General features: G+C 42.5%; 1 protein-coding gene across 1 annotated transcript in view; it reads left to right on the top strand.

Annotated features, from left to right (window-relative positions):
* pus10 (pseudouridine synthase 10) overlaps window positions 1-22,410 on the top strand; it is a 93,721-nt gene that overhangs the window by 52,203 nt on the left and 19,108 nt on the right. The window contains exons 6-10 of the mRNA XM_080200385.1: window positions 9,454-9,565; window positions 9,975-10,036; window positions 13,990-14,035; window positions 15,700-15,764; window positions 21,821-21,906. Of these exons, the coding sequence (XP_080056511.1) occupies window positions 9,454-9,565; window positions 9,975-10,036; window positions 13,990-14,035; window positions 15,700-15,764; window positions 21,821-21,906 (371 nt within the window). The remainder of the gene's footprint in view (window positions 1-9,453; window positions 9,566-9,974; window positions 10,037-13,989; window positions 14,036-15,699; window positions 15,765-21,820; window positions 21,907-22,410) is intronic.

A 22,410-nucleotide genomic window follows, 5' to 3' on the forward strand; every position in this document is an offset into this window, starting at 1 on the left:
TCTGGAATTAAGGTCTTGTGGTTGGACTTCCTCCTCTCAGCCTGGAAAATGCTCAGATCATTCTTATCTTGATGGTTTCGGGCAATTTTCTGTTAAAAAATCTTTATTATTGTCTGTGTTCTGTAAAACATTTAAAGTGGCCTGGTTCTTTAATATCCATGTCCCCTGAATACCTAGAGGTCTTCAAATCACAGCAGCTTACCGTTCTAGAGAGGGGATTGCCCTTGGTTGATTCAGAAGCCCCAATTGTTATTAGAAGCCTTTGAAGTAGTCTGATTGACAGGACATGTCAGTTTCATTAGGGGGATTTTCTTGCCTTCTTTCAGAAGCCCCAGGTATGAACAGACCTCTTTGAAGTAGACTGATGGACAGGATTTAACTGGGTGAGTCCCCATTGTAGCCTGAACGAGGGGCAGTGCTGCCTGACCAGCTTTGAACTGTTTTGATTGACAACTCCAAAGTAGATCAAACAGTTTATTGTTGATAGAATCAGTTCACGTTCCAGAAAGCCTCAAGTATTTCCTCTTTTCACCACATCTGTTCAGTCTGGCTCCATTTCTCTAACACTACACTTTCATGTCTCTAGCCATCTGAGAAGCGTAAATGCTTTGAAGAGCTTTGTTTACATTCAATTTCATTCTTCAGTACTTTTACTAGCCACCTGATTGACAGGTTCAGGCTATTTCACAGCAGGTAGTAACTTTGTTTGTTTTTGAAGTGCTTTCTCTTTTCTAACCGTAGTTTTTTTGTAAAACAGGCTTTCTCTTTGATCTCAAGTGCTTGCTAGTGTCAGCTGGTTCTAACTGCAATTTTTTGAAACAGGTTATTCTTGGTTTCAAGTGTTCAGGAAGGATAGGATCAAGTGTTCAGGAAGGATAGGCAGGAGGGAAAAGGGGGGGGGCGTAGCTCTGCTGATTAAGGATAGCATCAGGGTGGTAGCAAGGGATGATATTGGAGCCAAGGAGCAGAAAGTGGAATCGTTGTGGGTGGAGATTAGGAACAGCAAAAGGAGGAAGACGCTGGTGGGTGTCGTCTATAAGCCCCCGAATAATGATCTGGAGGTGGGGCGGGCTGTTAACGTGCAAATAAGTGCGGCGTGCAGGAATGGGACGGCCGTAGTTATGGGGGATTTCAATCTGCATATTGATTGGTCGACCCATGTTGGACGAGGTGGGCTCGAGGGGGAGTTCTTGGAATGCTGCCTCTCCTCATAGCTCAACCCCCTCAACTCCGGCATCAGCCTAGTAAACCTCCTCTGCACTCCCTCCAAGGCCAAAATGTCCTTGCGTAAGTACGGCGCCCAAAACTGCACACAGTACTCCAGCTGCGGCCTTACCAATGCCCTATATAGCTGCAGCAAGACCTCCCTACTTTTATATTCAATCCCCCTCGCTATGAAGGCCAGCATCCCATTCGCCTTCCTGACCACCTGCTGCACCTGCAAGCTGGGTTTTTGCGACTCATGCACAAGGACCCCGAGGTCCCTCTGCACAGTCGCCTGCTGCAGTTTTTCTCCACGTAAGTAATAGTCCTTCCTACCATTCTTCCTACCAAAGTGGACCACCTCACACTTGCCAACATTAAATTCCATTTGCCAGTTCCTGGCCCATTCGCCCAGCCTATCTAGATCCTTCTGCAGACTCTCTACACCCTCCGCACAATTTGCCTTTCCACCAATCTTGGTGTCATCAGCAAATTTTGACACCATACACTCAGTTCCCTCCTCCAGATCATCTATATAAATGGTAAATAGCCGAGGCCCCAGCACTGACCCCTGAGGCACTCCACTAGTCACCAACCGCCAATCCGAATAGCACCCATTGACCCCCACTCTCTGCCTCCTATTTGACAACCAGTCCTCTATCCACGCTAACACCCTACCCCCAACTCCATGTCCCCTGACCTTCTGCAATAACCTCTTGTGAGGTACTTTGTCAAATGCCTTCTGAAAATCAAGAAAGACCACATCCACCTGCTCTCCTCTATCCACCGCCCTAGACACATCCTCATAGAACTCAAGTAAATTTGTCAGACACGACTTCCCCTTAACGAAACCGTGCTGCGTCTGCTCTATCAAGCAATTCCCCTCAAGATGCCTCGCTATTTCCTCCTTGATGACGGATTCTAACATTTTACCTACAACAGATGTTAAACTAACTGGCCTATAATTCCCCGTCTTTTGCCTGGCACCCTTCTTAAACAACGGCGTAACATTAGCCACTTTCCAATCTTCCGGCACTTGACGTATAAGATGATGAATGGGATGGATAGGATAGAGGTGGAGAGACTCTTCCCGCTCAGAAAGGACAGTAGGACTAGGGGGCACAGCCTCAAGATAAAGGGGGGGCAGTTTAGAATGGAGTTGAGGAGGAACTTCTTCACTCAAAGGGTGGTGAATCTCTGGAATTCTCTGCCCGTTGAAGTGGTGGAGGCTACCTCGCTAAATGTTTTTAAGACGCGGGTTGATGGGTTTTTGATAAGAGAGGGGATTAAGGGTTATGGGGAGAGGGCGGGAATGTGGAACTGAGCCACGACAGATCAGCCATGATCTTATTGAATGGCGGGGCAGGCTCGAAGGGCTAGATGGCCTGCTCCTGCTCCTATTTCTTATGTTCTTATGTTATGTTTATGTTCTGAAGATCTTGACTGAATTTTCATTTCATAGTGGGTTTTCTTCAACCTCTTATGCTGGAATAGCATGCCTGCACTGGAGGTAGCTTCCAGGCATAGGGCAGACTAGCACTGCTCCCCATCCTGACACCTTGGCACTGACAGTGGCTGTGATGGCAAGGGGCATCGCCTGTGTGTCACTGCCAGAGGCTGGGGGTTAAAGGGGGAGCTTGAGAGGAGTGGGAATTTTGTGACATCATATTTGGAGTGTCACGAGGAGGGGTGGGAAGGGTGCGGGTACAGTGATCTGTCCATTTAGTGTTGGGGGAGAGGTTGCCCCTCAAGAGTGAAAGGTTTGGGGATACTCCCTTGATCACCGGGGGAGGGGGGGGGTGGGTGCGGAATCCGTGGGGTTGCAGGAGGGGAGTCTGTCACTGAACTCTGAGACTGGGGAGACCTTTAAAAATGACACTGTGATCTTTGTGAAGCCAGGCTGGTGGCGTGTCACTAATTTGCTTGTGAACTGGTGGAACTGAACTGATTTTAAGTCATAGAAATAGACTTTGGCCACAAAGTGGCTTAGGCAGAGCTGGTGAGGGGGGAAAGCAGGAAACTACGTCAGTGATATGGTGAAGGCTTTGGACGTCAAATTGAGAGCAACGTGTGAGTCATTCACAGTCACTGAAAAGAGTTAATTGATTCATATGGGTAACTCAAGTCAGTTTTCAAACTAACAAGAAAGATGCCATTTTTTATTGTCAACAATATGCAGAAATTAATGATTATTTATCATATTACTTGTGTTTTCTACTTTTGGAATGCAGCTGAACAGTTTTAATGGTGCAAGTTATATGAATTTTTTTTTACTCCGTGCAGTTCATATGTGATGCATGATGCAGTTACATTTGTGGCCCTAAGTTGTTGAGAGGCAATGCGTCATAAGGTAGAGGTAAAGTCACCATAAATCCCAGATAACCATGGCAGTTCCTGTCTTTGAGCAGGGTGGCTGACTGATGATGATTTAACCTGAGGGTGACCACACCTCAGAGGGATAAGGCTGAGAATGTAACAGTCCCAACTTATTAGTTGCATTTTTAAATTGAACCATTAGGTGTCACTCTATTAGGATCAGTAAAGTGAACAGATTCACTAATTCTGAAAGAAAACACAACACTGGCAAAAAAGACTGAATCTGCACTGAAATCTTTGCTTGTCAGCTGGAAATAGATTTTCTGTCATTTCTATCAATCACTGCATAGGCAATTAAGAATGTAACCTGACAAAGAAAACATTTATTAGCTTGTTGAGATTTTTAGCTTCAGCTGGGAGCCCTTGGCAGATTTGGATGCCAACCCTGCAGTTCATGTGGTGTAGGTACAGCCATGGTGCTGTTAGGGAGGGCGTTTCAGGATTTTGATCCAGCAACAGTGAAGGAATGTTGATATATTTCCAAGTCAGGATGGTGTGTGGCTTGGAGGGGCACCTGCAGTTGGTGGTGTTCTCATGTATCCACTGCCCTTGTCCTTCCATGTGGTAGAGGTCACATGTCCAGAAAATGCTGTCAAAGGAGCCTTGGTGAGCTGCTGTATCTTGGAGATGGTGCACACTGCTACAATTGTGTTTCCATGGTGGAAAGAGTGAATGCTGAAGGTGGTGGATGGGGTGCCAAACAAGTAGCTGCTTTGTCGAGCTTGAGTATTGTTGGAGCTGCAGTCATCCAGGCAAATGGAGAGTATTCCATCGTACTCCTGATTTGTGCCATAAAGTTGGTGGACAGCCTTTGGAGAGATATGTGCCACAGTATTCACGGGCTCTGACCTGCTCTTGTAGCCACAGCATCTGTATGGCTGGTCCAGTTCAATTTCTGACCAGTGGTAATCCCCAGGATGTTGATAATGGGGGATTCAGTGATGATAATTCCATTGAATGTCAAAGGGAGATGGTTCGATTTTGTCTTGTTGAATATGGTTATTTCCTGTCAGTTGTGTGGTGTGAATGTTATTTGTCACTCTTCAGCCCAGTCCTGAATGTTGTCTAGGTCTTGCTGCATACCAGTGCAGACTGCTTCAGAATTTTGAGGAGTCACCAAAGAGATATGTTTTGAGGTGCACGTGCAGGAAGAAAAAGGTTGATAAGGTGGAGAGGGAAGGGAAAAGGAAACCATCCAAAATCTGTGGGGAAGATGCAGTCTCTAACAGATGAACAAAGATTGAAAATCATTTCCCAAATGATACTGTGAAGGACATTTAATTTTGCTTTCCTAAATAGGCCTAAATAGATGGCATTTGAATATCTTAATTTGAAAGTAACATGACTAGCAGTGTAGTCAGAGCAAAGATTTGCAAATGGCTCTGGATTTAATGAGTCATAGTTCAATATTTCTTTTATAAGTCTGAAATGGAGAAGTAAAACTTCATACTGTCTTTGTGGTGCTAACTGCAGTTTTCAAAATAGTAATTAATGTGAAAGTAGCTACTGTTCATATTAGGACTGGTAATATGAGTGAATAATGAGCTTTGATTTTTATTCATTGACAAAGGCTAAATAAGGTTTTAATAACATTGTGAATCAATAATCTGTGATGTAGAAACTCACAAATAAAATGGGATTCTTTGGCTAAGTATTCTGATACTTCTTCGAGTCTGCACATAATAGGTAATGTGGGAAAGGGACAGGGAGGAAGGATGAGCAAACAGCCTTCAATAAGATATTTTGTTATTCAAAACAAAAATCTAATTAACTTGAATTCAGCCTTGTTATTTGGCCAACAAAGGGTAATATTCTGCAGTTCTGCACAAAATACACTTGACATTCGCTACTTCCACTAAAATAGAGTTCCTAGATTCTATCCACATTCTGGCTCTCATTCTTGCCCTGTCCCCTTTGTGATCACCTCACATGATAAACTCTTCACTTCAACCCAGATTACTGATGAGATTGGCAGTCAGCACAGGTGGTTGTTGCAGTTACAATATAGAGTAGCATGGTAGATAGGTCAATGTGTTAGAACATCTGTGTGGTTAATTTTTGTTGGCAATATGTTTAATACTGTGACAGATTTATGAAATTTAAAATCCAGAATTCCTAGCTACTAATCTTCCTTTTATTTACAAATCTTACACTGATGCTGAAATGAAGTTCGGTATTTTAATAAAATAATATCAGGAATAGCTTTATTACGAAATTAACTAATGGAAACGAAGGACACGCTAGAAACAAAAATTCAATTAACCCATATCTTTTCTATTTTTGTCCCCTGTTTTTTTTGTTAAAAGCATTTATTTATTTCATTTAACTTCTGTTAATTTAACTTCCTCGTACTTTCTCTTTCAAATGATATACAGTTAAATGTTTTTTGTTGCCTTGTTTGTTATTCCTGGTTGCTGCAATCCACTTGGAGTTGGGAATAAATTTGGCAGAATTGTTTTTTCATTTCAAATGTCTTTCTGACCGTTTAAAAACTTACAAATGACAGTTTGACAAAACCATGAACGCAACTAAGTAAGTTTTTGATGTGAATGTAGAAGTGGGTTGTACCGGACACCTGACTGTACTTGGAGCAATCTGCAATAGTAGATTGAAGTTATGTGCAACATATGAACGTTTCCAGTGACATGAAGTCTTGTCTCCTCTACTTGTGATAAACATATAGGGAACTATCTTACCAAAAAAATTCCAAAAATTAAGTGAGCGTGAAAACAGGAGAGTTTCTGACCCTTTTTGCGCTGAGAGAAAAGAATCAAATCTTACCACACATTTGAAAAAAAAGAGGCAAACTATGATTCTCGTCAGAAGGGAGAGTAGACGGAGTCCATTCATGCTGGGAAGCCAGCTGATGACTGCTAGAGGACGCTATTGTACATACACCCTGATGTCCCACTGCAGTGTGTCAAGAGTACACAGTGCACTGGGAGATTGTCATTATTCCCCTCCCCACCCGTGGACACTGCCTCCTCCTCCTCCTTCTCCCCTTCCCCCCTCGATTGCTGCCCTTGATTGCAGATTGCGGCTCCTCTCCCCAGCCAATCACCTCAAAACCCCCCCAACGGCCAAGCACCACCCCGCAGATTTAAATATTAAAATCAGCCTTGCACCCTTCTTGGACGCAAGGCTGATTACACCTGCAGATTGAGGCTGGTAAGATTGTGAGGGGCGTGAAACCAGGTGCAAAATCAGTTTTTAGCCTCTCGTGGATCTTACCAGCTCACCATGCTGATTGACTGGGGTGACGATACGGTAAGATCACCCCCATACAGTGCAATCATGTGAATAAATCAAAACCCTTTACCTCTATTCCAAGAAAATACATTTCAGCTGTGAGTTGGGGCTTTTTGAAGGAAATGGAGAAACAAGCTGACTTAAAAAAAGAAGCAAGGAATTACAAGGCAGTGAGTCATCAAGTAAGAAAATGTGGAAGAAGTAAAATTCTCTGCGTTTAACAGGACCATTTGTTTTGATATTTCTATACTTATGTTCATTCAGTTTTGATTGCGTCTATACACCAACTTGTGGCTCTTTACTAGATCCACCCTCTTGGCCCACCGGTAAAATTATAGAACCGCAAAATTACAGATTTAGCAATGTAAAGAATGCTGCCAGAATCGGCAGGTGCCAGTGTTAAAGTGCATTCTGTAGTTGATATTCAGTTCCATTGCAAACTGTACCCAATGCATTTAGTCTTTTCAGAAAACTTCCAGCAAAGTTTCACCCTGTAAATTTCAGCAAAGCTCTAAAACACCTATTAAATCTTACATTATGTAATATATGTTGATTACTTGCTATCTTCCTTGCTATGACATTTCAAAAGGCACTTTCACCTTTATCATTCTCAATTCTGTTTATAAGCAGACACACAGCTAACTTTGTTTAAAATTAATTGATTGTCTCAAAGTTAACTTCTCTACAAAGGTGTATATCACCTATTTAATTTCTGGAAGGTTTGAAGGAGAAGGGAGATTCTGTAACTTATATTCGTCTGTGTTATCTATTTTCGTTCAATATTATTTCCTTTTCACCTCTTGTCCCGTGAAAACTAATATTAGAGTAAGAGCAAACCTAGCTGGTACCAAAAAAAAGTCAGGCAGCTTGCCTTAGAATGAGTTGAGGAGGAACTTCTTCACTCAAAGGGTGGTGAATCTCTGGAATTCTCTGCCCGTTGAAGTGGTGGAGGCTGCCTTGCTAAATATATTTAAGACGCGGGTTGATGGGTTTTTGATAAGCGAGGGGATTAAGGGTTATGGGGAGAGGGTGGGAATGTGGAACTGAGCCACGACAGATCAGCCATGATCTTGTTGAATGGCGGGGCAGGCTCGAAGGGCTAGATGGCCTACTCCTGCTCCTATTTCTTATATTCTTATGTTCTTAATAACTATCAGTCAGTGGCTCTGACATCCATCATTATGAAGTGCTTCGAAAGGTTAGTCATGGCATGAATCAATTCCGACCTCTCAGATTGCGTGGATCCACTGCAATTTGCCTACTGTTGCGACAGGTCCACCGCAGATGCCGTCTCCCTGGCCCAATACTCAACCCTGGAACACCTAAATAACAAAGACACCTGGGTCAGACTTGTATTTATTGACAACAGCTTAACCTTCAACACCATTACTCCTACAAAACTCATCTCCCAAGTCCATGGCCTGGGGTTCAGCTCCTTCCTCTGCGACTGAATCCTGAACTTCCTAACCCACAGACTGCAATCAGTAAGGATAGACAACAACACCTCCTCCATTATCATCCTCAACACTGGTGCCCCACAAAGCTGCGTCCTCAGCCCCTTATTATACTCCTTATATGCCTATGACTGTGTGGCCAAATTCCCCTCCAACTCGATTTACAAGTTTGCTGATGACACCACCTTAGATCTCAAATAATGACAGGACGGAGTACAGGAAAGAGATAGAGAATTTAGTGAACTGGTGTGACGACCATGATCTCTCCCTCATCGTCAACAAAATGAAGGAGATTGTCATAGTGGAGGACAGGTCCCTGGCTACATCATTGGAGACAAAGTAGAAATGGTCAACAGCTTCAGGTTTTTAGGTGTTCTGATCACCACAACCTGTCCTGATCCTTCCATGTGGATGTTATAGTTAAGAAAGCTCACCAACACTTCTACTTTCTCAGAAGACTAAGGAAATTTGACATGACTGCTGCAGCTGTCACCAACTTTTACAGATGCATCGTACATAGAAAGCTTTATTTCTGGTTGTATCACAGCTTAGTATGGTTTCTGCTCTGTCCAAGACTGCAAGAAACTACAGAGTCATGAATGAAGCCCAGTCCATCACTCAAATCAGCCTACCACCCATTGAGTCCTTTTGCACTTCTCACTGCCTCAGAAAAGCAGCCAGCATAATTACTCACACCCTGGACATATTCTCTTCCGTCAGGAAAAATATATAGAAGTCTAAGGACATGTACAACCGACTCAAGAACAGCTCTTTCCTGCTGCCATCAGACTTGAATGGATCTACCTCACACTAAGTTGATCTTTCTGTACACTCTAGCTACGACTGTAACACTACATTCTGCACTATCTACTTCCCTTCTCTATGTACAGAATACTTTGTCTGCATAGCGTGCAAGAAACAATAATTTTCATGGTATACTAGTAAATGTGTCAATAATAAATCAAATCAAGTTCCTGTCTTAAGGCATTTGTACAGTTTTCTTTATTGATCACATTTAAAGTTGCTGTTCTCACTGCAGCTGAAACCAAGCAACCCAATTTTTCAAATTCTCATTCTATTCTGGTCATTACAAGATTACTGCATAAAATTGAGCACTAATCAACATAAGGCTTAAGTGAGATTTTCAAGTATCATGCTCTGTGTTTGACAGACAACAAGGAAGCGTTTTAGCAAAAGATGATATTTTACAACTTAAAGAAGTCTACAAGTGGATAACCCATCCTCTGCTTTCTGAGGAACTTGGTGTACCTGTGGATGGAAAGGTAGAGTATATGTCTCCAGAAACTCAGGATGATCTTTGGCAGTGTTTATTTTATTACTATTATAGTTTCAAAGTTGAATATGTTGGAATGTAAAAATGTAATGCAGTGCATTATGTGGATAGATTATAGGATAGTTACACTTTAACTTCTGGGATGCTAAATTGATTGCTTTTCTAATCAATAAAATCTTATTCACCTATGAGAACATTTAAGAATTATCTATATTTTGAAGGAAAAAAATGTAAGGAAAACACACGACTATTTGAAATGATACTCTTTTAAATTAGAAGTAAGCTGGTTTGCTTTATTTTTGATACAGTATTCTGAAATGGTCAATTAAAAGCTTTGAGATTATAAAAAAATGGCCTTTTTTTTGCTGGTAGATAAACTGTCTTTGTTTCAATACTAGGGTTTATTTGAAGTAAGTGTGATCTTCGCGCACCCTGAAACAGATGGGGATTGCCACTTTCTGTAAGTTGCCCTATTTATCACTCCCCTGTTTGCTGCGTAATGCTGACATATTTTTGTTTTATTTAATATATATAGGCAAATAATCACTTGCAAAACTTGTGTGAGAGTAAATTAGGCTTCTTTTCATTATGAGTACTGTATCATGTTTCCAGAGTGCTTGAAAGAACTTTTGACTTTAACTTCTTTGTTGTATCAGGTTTTGTTTGTGACAAAAAAAATTTAAGATACACACTACAGAATGCATTTTCAGCCAAGTGTCTCATAATGCAGATGTGATTTTTCTGTACCAACCCAGATGCAAGTGATCAAATCATTCATGTAAATTACGAACAATAGTGTTCCCAGCATTACTCTTGTGGAACACTGCTTTCTAACTTCTAATCTGTCCTTTACTCCTACTCTCTCCTTTATGGTTTTTTTAGGTCTTTTTATTTTCCAATCAGCTGTTTGTCGCCTGACTCCACATGCCCTAACCCTTGTCATGCACCTACTATGTGATATGCTATCAAGGGAATTTTGAAAACTCAGTGTATGGCTTCTACTCATTACCCTTGTCTATCTTTCCTTAATCTCTTTGAAGAATGCTATGTGCTTCGTCAAGTGAGTTACCCTTTTGGAATCCATGCTAATTATTAATTTTCTGATTTTAGATGCACACTTTGCATAGATCCTGGTATTTTTCCTATCACTGACGAATGCATACTATTTGGAAATGGGGTTAATCTTCTTTTAGTTTTGCTTTTTTGTCTATTAATCTTCTCCTTTTCTATCCCAGTTGGATTAATATTCTTTTTAAGTTCATCCTGCAATGAACTGTCTATTTTGTAACCTTTTTAGGTAAAAAAGTAATGATTTAATGGGCAGAATCCTTGCTGGCCACAGGGTCTCAGAGACCCCAGCGTATATCTTACCAGGAGGGCCAGTCACCAGTATGTGCCAATCAGATAGTTGACTGACAAGCAGTGGGTCTTTCCATGGGGTCGGAACCAGGACTTTAATTTTCCTTTTATTATTCATGTATCTGTAGAATATTTTATTATTTTACTTTGTATTCCTTGATAATTTGATTTAATAATTTCTCTTTGCCTGCATTATTTTTTAACTTCTGTCCTAAGTGTTCTTATTTCTTTTTGACCTCCTCTCGCTTAGCATCAAAATATTTCTTATATTTTGTATTGTCTTTTAATTTTGATTCCAGTTTCCCTCTAGCTCGTTATTCATTTATGATGGCACACAATGTGTTTCTCATTAGAGTAGTGCTATTAAGATTTATGTCTGTTTCTTCAAGATTTTCTTCCAGTTCACGGACGCTGAGGGGAGACCTGATAGAAGTCTACAAGATTATGAGGGGCATGGACAGAGTGGATAGTCAGAAGCTTTTTCCCAGGGTGGAAGAGTCAGTTACTAGGGGGCACAGGTTTAAGGTGCAAGGGGCAAGGTTTAAAGGAGATGTACTAGGCAAGTTTTTTACGCAGAAGGTGGTGGGTGCCTGGAACTCACTGCCGGGGGAGGTAGGATAAAATAGTGACTTCTAAGGGGCGTCTGGGCAAATACATGAATAGGATGGGAACGGAGGGATATGGTCCGCAGAGGGATAGGGGGTTTTGGTTCAGCTGGGCAGCATGGCCACTAAAGGCTTCGAGGGCCGAAGGGTTTGTTCCTGTGCTGCGGTTTTTTTTGTTCACCTTTTCACGGTGCGTGAGTTTCTTCATGACATAAACAAAGGAGCCACCTGTCATGGGGGCATCCATGTTCCATTGAAACTTTCGTAAGAGTCCAGTTGAGAGTGCCGTGCCTCCTCCTTAACGTGAGGAAAACAAGTAAATGAGCCTGATCAGTTGGTGAAGTGACTCGGGGTTAGTTAATACCAGCAGCAATTTCTGTAATAGGCAAAGCCATCCTCTATAAATATGATCTTGTGTATCTGAGGGGTTAATCGCACATTGCAACTTTTGCCTTTAAGTGTTGATGGCTGGTTTTGTTTCCTTAACTGCAAAAATCCTTAACTAATCTAAAGGTGATCAGCAAAGCTGTTTATTTCCATGTCATGTTATGGTTTGCTGCTAGGTCTGCCACGCTAATCTTGAGCAAGAGGAATACCCTTTATGGAGCACACTACTTAATATTCATCATTTTGTTAGCGAATAATTTCTACTGTCTTTTGAGCTTTTGAGTACCTGGTCACACTTGCGTCAGAAGCTTGTTACTTTTTGTTAGATGCAATAACGATGCCTTGCTGAAGTAGAAGCAAGATGTTTGGGGAACCATTATGGCATTCCTTGTACAGTGTCGCAACTTCTCATGCCTATATTTTATCCACTTTGAGTTGAACACTATACAGGCTAACGTACAGTGATGAGTTGGGCAGCTTTTTCAAGAACAGGAAATAGCCACGCAGCTAAGATACTGTGATTTTGTCAGATTTCTTTCAATCTTGATACTTATTACTGATATGTCTCCTTAACATAGAATCATAGAACCCTACAGTGTAGAAGAAGGCCATTTGGCCCATGGAGTCTGCACCAACAACATCCCACTCAGGCCCTATCCCCATAATCCCATGCATTTACCCTAACTAGTCTCCCTGACATTAAGGGGCAATTTAGCATGGCCAATCCACCTAATCCGCACATCTTTGGAGTGTGGGAGGAAACCGGAGCACCTTGAGGAAACCCTCCCAGACATGGGAGAATGTACAAACTCCACACAGGCAGCGGCCTAAGCCTGGAATCATACCCGGGTCCCTGGAGCTTTGAGGAAACAGTGCTAACCACTGTGTCACCATGTTGCCCTGTCTCAACATATTACAATTTTTTTGGACCAACAAAAAACAAGCATGTAAGCCACATGTGAGGGCAACTGGCTATCAACTCCATCATACCATATAGGCCACTGACCAGTTGCCCTCTTTAAGATATTACATGTACGTGGCCATACAAAAGAATTTTAAAATATGCATATTAAGAATAACAGGCGTACATAACTAAAAAATTTAGAGGGGACATTGAGATGGATGGGCTGCACAATTACTGGTATGTGTGTAAGCACATATTGTAACCGTAGAACCATAGAACCCTACAGTGCAGAAAGAGGCCCTTCGGCCATCGAGTCTGCACCGAACAGAATCCCACCCGGGCCCTACCCCCATATCCCTACATATTAAACCCACTAATCCCTCTAACCTACGCATCCCTGGACACTAAGGGGCAATTTCTTAGCACAGCCAATCAACCTAACCCACACATCTTTGTACTGTGGGAGGAAACCGGAGTACCTGGAGGAAACCCACGCAGACGCGAGGAGAATGTGCAAAGTCCACACAGACAGTGACCCAAGCCCGGAATTGAACCCAGGTAGTTCTAGATAAAACTCTAAACACTTCCCTAAATATCCTGTATGCTGTGCTTTTCCACAGCTGTATTTAGCTAATGGAGAAGAAAGTAATTGTGGTACTTTTCCAGGCTATATATTGACTAACTCGAGATAGGGGGAATAAAACTGGAGAATCAATGTATGCACTGTTCTCTATCAATAAGAATTCTGCTACCCTTAGAACTTTTGAGATTCTTGAGTGGAACCTCAGTGTTACCTCATGTATTTTTAAGGAAAAAATATAAACCAAAGTCATCCTCTGTAAATATGATCTTGTGTATCTGAGGGGTTAATCACACATTGCAACTTTTGCCTTTAAGCGTTGATGGCTGGTTTTGTTTCCTTAACTGCAAAAATCCTTAACTAACCTAAAGGTGATCAGCAAAGCTGTTTATTTCCATGTCATGTTATGGTTTGCTGCTAGGTCTGCCACGCTGATCTTGAGCAAGAGGAATACCCTTTAAGGTGCACACTACTTAATATTCATCATTTTGTTAGCGAATAATTTCTTCTGTCTTTTGAGCGCCTGGTCACACTTTTTGTTTGAATGTTCTTAATTATGGTATTTGTTATTAATCTAGGGCCACTGTATGTCGAGACTGCTTTAGACCAACAAAAAACAAGCAGGTATTTTTTAAAGTCATTTTTCGTGGTTCACCTGAATTAATTCTACATGTTTCTCCAGCTTTATTTTTGTTCAGATAGCATCCTGATTGTTTAATAGTGAAAATACAGTACTCTTTGCATCGACTGAGTCTGATTCATTGCTTCTGAATGTTGTCTGAAATACTTTCATATGAAGTAATGGGTTTTCCCATCCTAGCCATTAGGAACAATTTGCATTGAAAGTGAACATATTTTCAGATGTTCAATTGTTTACAATTTTTGTGTTCACTTGCGCAACACATTGCGAGCCAAATTGTTCTTATTTTTCTAAGCCTTTCACTTCTAAATTCTGCCTTGACATCCGCAGCAGGGGGAAAGGCAACCTGCAAAGTTGTTTGCCCTCTTATTTTTGATTACTTTAATGGTTGTCCTCTTTGTGGGCACTTCAAACACCACTGTGTGATGATCCCTTGTCTCTTGCTGACTATTTACCATGAATTGGAATGCCATTTCCAGAGGCTTATCACCTGATTGGGATTGAGCTAGAGACCTGGCCTGTCTCTGCTTCCAGCTATTTCAAAGTTGTGTCAGTAAGAGCCTTCTCCAGAAAGTGACCCCAAGAACTGTGTTCCACCAAGGTGCGTGTCTCTGCACTGCTGGGGGGCATTAAGGTAAATGCTGTGACAGTTTGTCATCATCTTTCTCCATAGATGTGGTCTGGAGGCTAGGAGTTTTGGTGGTGTCCCTTGTCAGCCTCTGTCAGCAGATGCCTACAAAATGGAGGATGAAGTTTTAGTTCACGAGCATGAGGAACATACAATGGCATGTCACTTACTGATTGTCAGGATGTGCTGAACTAATGGAGGAGTGACCCATACTTGGTTGCTAAGACAATCCGATCTCCTTTTCCCTACAAGGGCAATCCGTGTCCTCCCCAGTGATCTCGGCTTCATCCCTCTTGAGCTGTGTGAGGGCAATGATGTCAGCCATAGTTCACATGAGAGTCCTACAAATTATTTTGGTTGTGGTCATTATTTCACTGAAATAAACTGAAAAAAAGGAGTTCAAGATATAGGATTAGGTTTGGAAAATTGATGATTTTGGTGGTTTGGAAATAGATGTTTTCACGTGTTCAAACCACTGAAAGAATGGTCAAGACAAATCAATTGGTTGGAACAAACAAGTTTAAACAGTGGATCATCAGTGATGGATGGACTGATACAAGGTAAATACCTATCAGCTGGAGCTAAGAGTTTGAGGGAAAAGAGGAAAGCAGATGAAAGGCAAGGGAGGGGTGAAGGATACTTAACTCTTTCTTAGCCTTTTGAACTTCCCCTTTGTTTGTTTAAATTCTACACCCATAAAGAAAAAATGAGTTGGTGTTATCGTAGCTACATGCTCACTGTTTACGAACTGTGCTGCCTGTGGGAAAATTCTCCCTAGAAGCTGTGGTGAAGCCTTTGGTGATGCAGTTGACCAGAAGTGCTGCAGTGATTCTCTGAAAATTCCAGAGAATTTCTCTGGATGACCGAGACTAAATGTGAATTAGGCTTGATCACTAAGTCATTTGACTTGTTGGTAATGTTGTGCCTTAAAGTGAGCCTATGATGTAACTCACCTCGCCACATCCTGCATATATACCTACAGTTCTGAGAACCAATTTTAACGGATGTTTCTTTTTTCAGTCAGTATTCACTAGAATGGCAGTGGTGAAAGCTTTGGAAAAGATAAAAGATGATGACTTCCTTCAGTGAGTGCACAGTAGCTTTTTTTCCCCTCAAATTGATTTTATGTATTTCTTCGTAAATGGACAGTTTCTATGCAGAATTGATAATGAGATAAATTTATTATTGCACTGGTAATGAACAAATACTTTCAGGAAAAACCCCACAGAGAAGGAAAAGCACATAGAAAAATGCAAAAGAATTTGAATGATGTAAAACTATAATGGATGGAGCAATAAATTGGAATATCAGATCAATGGAGTAGGTTATGGAGCTTCGGGTATAATGAAGGATTAGATGTCATAATTGCAAAACATGCCATATTAGGAGATATTCGGTCAGAAGACCAAAGGCTTGGTTAGAGAGAGGTTTTAAAAAGTGTCTTAAATGTGTAAAATGAGGCAGAGAGGAAAGCGAGGGAATTCTAGAGCTTAGGGCTGGGGCAACTGAAGGCTTGGTGATCAGTGGTGGAGTGAATAAAATCAGGGATAGAAACACAGAAAAAACTACTTGCAGGAGTAGGCCATTTGGCCCTGCAAGGATACTCTGCCATTTAGTATGTCCATGACTAATCCCCTAGCTCAATGCCATACACCCATACTCATCTCATACCTCTTGACACCTTTAGATTCAAAAAAACTATCTAATTTCTTCTTAAATATACCCAGTGACTTGACCTCCACAGCCTTCTGTGGTTGAGAATTTTACAGGTTCACCACCCTCTGAGTGAAAAAATTTCTTCTCATCACAGTCGTAAATAGTCCAAAGATGTACAGGTTAGGAGAATTGGCCAAGGCAACCTGCCCTTTTTTGGTCAGGGTATTAGCAGGATGAACATGTAGGTTTACAGCGATAGGGCCTGATTGGGATTGTTGTCGGTGCAGGCTCGATGGGCCGAATGGCCTCCTTCTACACTGTAAGGATTCTATGCTTCTATAAGTTGCCTGCCCATATCCTGAGACTGTGACAACTTCTTCTAGACCCCACCCCCAGCCAGAAGAAACATTTCTGCATCTGGTCTGTCCTATCAGAATTTTATACATTTCAATTAAATCCCTGCTCAAGAGGCTCGAAATAAATGAGTCCAGAATTTCAAGGAGATTCTGCTTTTTCTTAGGCGGCCCCTTGGAATCGAGGATATTTAGCTTTCATACTAATTTGATGGCTGATAATCCAGTGTTTGATCTGCAGACTGCGCCGCATGCAGACAGAAGACACTTGAAGGGTTGGATAGATAGGTTGTTCAGGGGTTTGTGCACTCCCTCCAACACCTTGACTTCACCTCTGCTCTTCCTGACAAAGTCTCTTAATGTGTTTGTTGCCTTCCCGAATAAATCTTCTCCACTTTGGTTGGTCACAAGCCAGGGCCTCCCATGAATCGGTGGGGACATTTGACCTCTTCAGAGATGCTTTGATGAACCCCAGTGCATTTCCACTGTCCTCCTGGGAGTCTCTTGTCATGACCAAGTTCCAAGGAGAGCAATTGCTTTGGGAGCCTGGTGTTGGGCATATGGATGACATGCCATATGTGAAGGGCCTGTACTGCGCTGTAATGTTCTATGTTCTGTGTCCAGCGGAGCTGGTCTTAGTAGCATCTCAATGCTAGACAAGTTGGCTTGGGAGAGAACTGCTGTTCACCAATGTGGAGGTTCTTTCAAGGTGATAATTCTCCAGTGCTTAAAGATGTCTGCTACAAGCTGTCCAAGTCTTCAAAGCATCTTGAACCAGTAAACTATGACTTTAGTATCAAGATTAAGATCATGGTCCTCAAATATTCTTTTCCTCACTTGACTTAAGACTGAGCTGGTACATTGGAGGTGATTACAGAGATAGGCAGGGGCAGGTGATGTTTGAAAATAAAGATGAGAATTTTAACATCAAGATATTTGATTGAAAAGTAGGTCATGGAGCATAGGAGTCATAAGGGAACAGAAGTTGTTACAAGTCAAGAACGTAGGCAGAGCTTGTGGAGCATAAAAATCAAGGTTGACACTCCAGTGCCATGTGGAGGGAGTGGTGCAACATTGGAGATGCCATCTTTCGAATGACTGTTAAACCAAAGCCCTTTCTACCCTCTTGATGGGGCAAACAGGATTCCATGGTATTATTTTGAGGACATGCAGGGGAATTATTCTTGGTGTTTTGACCCATATTTAACCCTCGATAACTATCATGTTGCATTTAGCGGGAGCTAGCTGTGTGCAAATTGGCTGTTGTGTTTCCTATATTACAGTAGTGAACACTCATCAAAAGTGCTGCATTCATTATAAAGCGCTCTAAGGAGCCCAAGGGAAATGAAAAGTACAATGTAGATAAAAGCGTTTTGGTTTTTAGCTCCTCGGATTCAACCCCCCCACTGCATCACCATCCCTGATCAGCATGATAACTTTCAGATGGACATTCTGCTGACACAGTTTTAAATTTTGGCAATCAGTTAAACAGCCACATACAGGTATCAAACTGTGACCAGGGAGAGAGGGGGAAAGAATGAAAATCATATGGTAGAGTCACTTGGGACAACCCTCCATTGTAGCACATGGCAATGGAGCAGGAAACTAGTACTGGCTTCCCAACCCCCCCTTGCAACCAACTCAAAAATTGAGACTGAATGAGTAAGACAAGCTATTTTTAAGAGGCATTTCTAAAACTCAGAAATCCTAAAGAATATCAGTATTTGATTAAAGCTCTGATCACAGAACTAATTTATTTCATGAAATCAAACTGAAATTTACTTACATTGTAAATTGTTTTGAAAATTATTTGCACAGAATCACTTCTACAGATTTAAATGTATAAAGGATGAGTTAATATGTAACCTGATGCACAAAATGATCATTGAAGTTGTTTTGGAAAGTAATTTGTAGAGGTGAATTGTATTTTAACTGTGACTGTAATGGAATATTGTCCTAACATCTGTGTCTTTTAAATCTCAGACTCATAGGGGAGTGACTCTCCCAGGCCGCTGCAGGCCGGGAGACTTAAATGGAGGCCGTTAATTGGGCTTCCCACTGGGCACCATGACCTCTGCACGTCTCTGGCTGCTGGATTTGTAATAGAACATAGTACAGCACAGTACAGGCCCTTCGGCCGTCGATGTTATGCCGAGCTATGTCCGAACCCAAGATCAAGCTATTCCACTCCCTATCATTCTGTGTGTGTTCCATGTGCCTATCCAATAACCGCTTGAAAGTTCCTAAAGTGTCCGACTCCACTATCACAGCAGGCAGTGCATTCCACACCCTAACCACTCTCTGAGTAAAGAATCTACCTTGGACATCCTTCCTATATCTCCCACCTTAAAAGTTATGCCCCCTAGTAACAGGCACATCCACCCCATGGAAATAGTCTCTGAACGTCCACTCTATCTATCCCCCTCATCAGCTTATAAACTTCTTTTAAGTCGCCTCTCATCCTCCTCCGCTCTAAAGAGAAAAGCCCCAGCTCCCTCAACCTTTCCTCATAAGACCTACCCTGCAAACCAGGCAACATCCTCTGCGCTCTCGCCAATGCTTCCACATCCTTCTTATAGTGAGGTGACCAGAACTGCACACAGTATTCCAAATTTGGCCTCATCAAAGTCCTATATAGCTGCAGCATAACCCCATGACTCGTAAACTCAAACCACCTGTTAATAAACGCTAACACACTATAAGCCTTCTTCACGGATCTATCCATTTGAGTGGCAACCTTTAGAGATCTGTGGATATGATCCCAAGATCTCTCTGTTCCTCCACATTCCTCAGAACCCTGCCACTGACTCTCTAATCCACATTCAAGTTTGTCCTACCAAAATGAATCACCTCGCACTTATCAGGGTTAAACTCCATCTGCCACTTCTTGGCCCAGCTCTGCATTGTATCAATGTCTCTTTGCAGCCTACAAGAGCTCTCCACCTCATCCACTACTCCACCAATCTTGGTGTCATCAGGAAATTTACTAATCCCCCTTTCAGCCCCCTCTTCCAATTCATTGATATCACAAATAGCAGAGGACCCCTGTGGTACACCACTGGTAACTGGCCTCCAGTCTGAAAATTTTCCCTCCACCACTGCCCTCTGACTTCTATGACACATGATTTAGAGATGCCGGCATTGGACTGGGGTAAACACAGTAAGAACCTTTCACATACCTGATGAAGATGACTATCAAATAAACTGGTTGGACTCTAACCTGGTGTTGTGAGACTTCTTTCTATGAGACAGCCAGTTACTTATCCGATTGGCCAAATTTCCTTCTATCCCACACCTCCTTACTTTCTTCATGAGTCTACCATGGGGAAACTGATCAAACGCCTTACTAAAATCCATGTAAACAACATCAACTGTTCTACCTTCGACTACACACTTAGTTACCTCCTCAAAGAATTCAATCAAATTTGTGAGACAAGACTTACCCCCCACAAAACTGTGCTGACTATCCTGGATTAAGCTGCATCTTTCCAAATGATCATAAATCCTATCCCTCAGGACCCTTTCCATTAACTTACCGACCACCGAAGTAAGACTAACTGGCCTATAATTACCAGGGTCATTCCTACTTCCTTTCTTGAAGAGAGGAACAACAGTCACCATTCTCCAGTACTCTGGCACAATCCCCGTGAACAGTGAGGACCCAAAGATCAAAGCTAAAGGCTCCACAATCTCATTCCTTGCCTCCCAAAGTATCCTCGGATATATCCCATCTGGCCCAGGGGACTTATCGACCCTCAGGTTTTTCAAAATTGCTAATACATCTTCCCTCAGAACATCTACCTCCTCCATCCTATCAGCCTGTATCACACACTCATCCTCAAAAACGTAGCCCCTGTCCTTGGTGAGCACTGAAGAAAAGTATTCATTCATCGCTTCACCTATCTCTTCTGACTCCATGCACAAGTTCCCACTACTATCCTTGACTGGCCCCAACCTCACCCTGGTCATTCTTTTATTTCTCACATAAGAGTAAAAAGCCTTGGGGTTTTCCTTGATCTAACCCGCCAAGGACTTCTCATGCCCCCTCCAGCTCTCCTAAGGCCTTTTTTTAACTCATTCTTAGCTACCTTGTAATCCTCAAGTGACCCATCTGAACCTTGTTTTCTATCTTTACATACGCTTCCTTCTTCCTCTTGACAAGACATTCTACCTCCTTTGTGAACCTTGATTCCCTCACTCGGCCATTTCCTCCCTGCCTGACAGGAACGTAGCTATCAAGGACACGCAGTATTTGTTCCTTGAACAAGCTCTACTTTTCATTTGTGCAATGGTCATTATTGGGTCCAGGACTGAAGTTGTGCCCCATCCCACCCCCACCAGGAATGTTTCATTCTACTGGGGTTTACAACAGCTCCCCACTAGCTGGGAGCTGATCGCCCGACCCTGCTGGAGTGAAGGGGTGTTATGGAGGCCCCTTCCCAGGAGGTCAGGTTAAGGAAGGGTGCTCCCTGGGCATTGTCAGTCTGACCCCCTGGCACCGCCCAAGGGGCAAAATGGCATTGCCCACCAGGCTTTGGGCAGTGCCAAGGGGTTGGGGCCAGAGGGCGGGACCTATTGGGACATGACTAGTGGGGGTGGGGGTCCTGCTGCCACTCTGTGGGATCAGTGACAGAGAGAGGGAGGCCAGTAATTGGAGCTGGCCACCATGGTTGTTCAGCCTGCTGGGGGGTGATCAGGACTGCAGTGGGGGTGGGGGTGGGGGGGAGGGGTCAGTTTTGACTGCGGGGGTGTTGTGAGGGGTTGTGGGCTCCCAGACATGTCCAGGAGGCCAACAGTTGAGCTGTGGGGGTATCGGTGGGGCAGTGATGCAGGGTCATAGTGCTGGCCAGCAGTTAGGAGGCCGGCATTGCGGTCTACTACACCTCCGCCAATTTTGGTGCATGTGCAGTGGCCCACTCAGCACTATCCTGCCAACCTCTCCAAGGGGAATAGGCCCCACCCACTGATTTTTAGTGTGATTCCTGTTTGGGGTCTCTGTGATGCAGAGTGTGGGAAATTTATTTTCAAAATCCTGCTGAAAAAACAGTGGAATTTACTCCATGTTTTAGGCGAATTTGGCACTTCGAATTTTTTTGGGAGAATCCCACCCATTGTGTTTTAATCTTTGGCAGGCACTTTCCTTATCGGTTTGAACCACCTAAAGGCTCTGTTGTTGTTCAGGAAATTCAGTGCACACACGATTCAGTGTATGTGGCAGGTAAGACATTGCAGCAATTCCCTCTCAGCTTGTGATTTGTAAATCAGTGATTTATAACATTTGGAATATCAGTGATTACAACTCAGAAATACTCCATTACCTGCAAAATGCTTTGAGACGTCTGAGGGTAATGAAAACTGCTATGTATGTTGGGAACATCATGTCTGCTTCTGGAAGGAATGCTGTTAATAATTTTTACATTAAATTTTACTTTGAGAAATTGGCGAATCATAATATTTTAGTATAAGTGCGAGGTGATTCATTTTGGTAGGGCAAATTTGAATGTGGATTACAGGGTCAAAGGCAGGATTCTGAGGAATGTGGAGGAACAGAGAGATCTTGGGGTTCATATCCACAGATCTCTGAAGGTTGCCACTCAAGTGGATAAAGCCGTGAAGAAGGCCTATAGTGTGTTAGTGTTTATTAACAGGGGGTTTGAGTTTAAGAGTTGTGGGGTTATGCTGCAACTATATCGGACGTTGGTGAGACCACATTTGGAATATT

The sequence above is a fragment of the Carcharhinus amblyrhynchos genome, chromosome 12 (assembly GCF_965287045.1).
Source record: "Carcharhinus amblyrhynchos chromosome 12, sCarAmb.v2.hapA, whole genome shotgun sequence".
In the NCBI taxonomy this organism is placed as follows: Eukaryota; Metazoa; Chordata; class Chondrichthyes; order Carcharhiniformes; family Carcharhinidae; genus Carcharhinus; species Carcharhinus amblyrhynchos.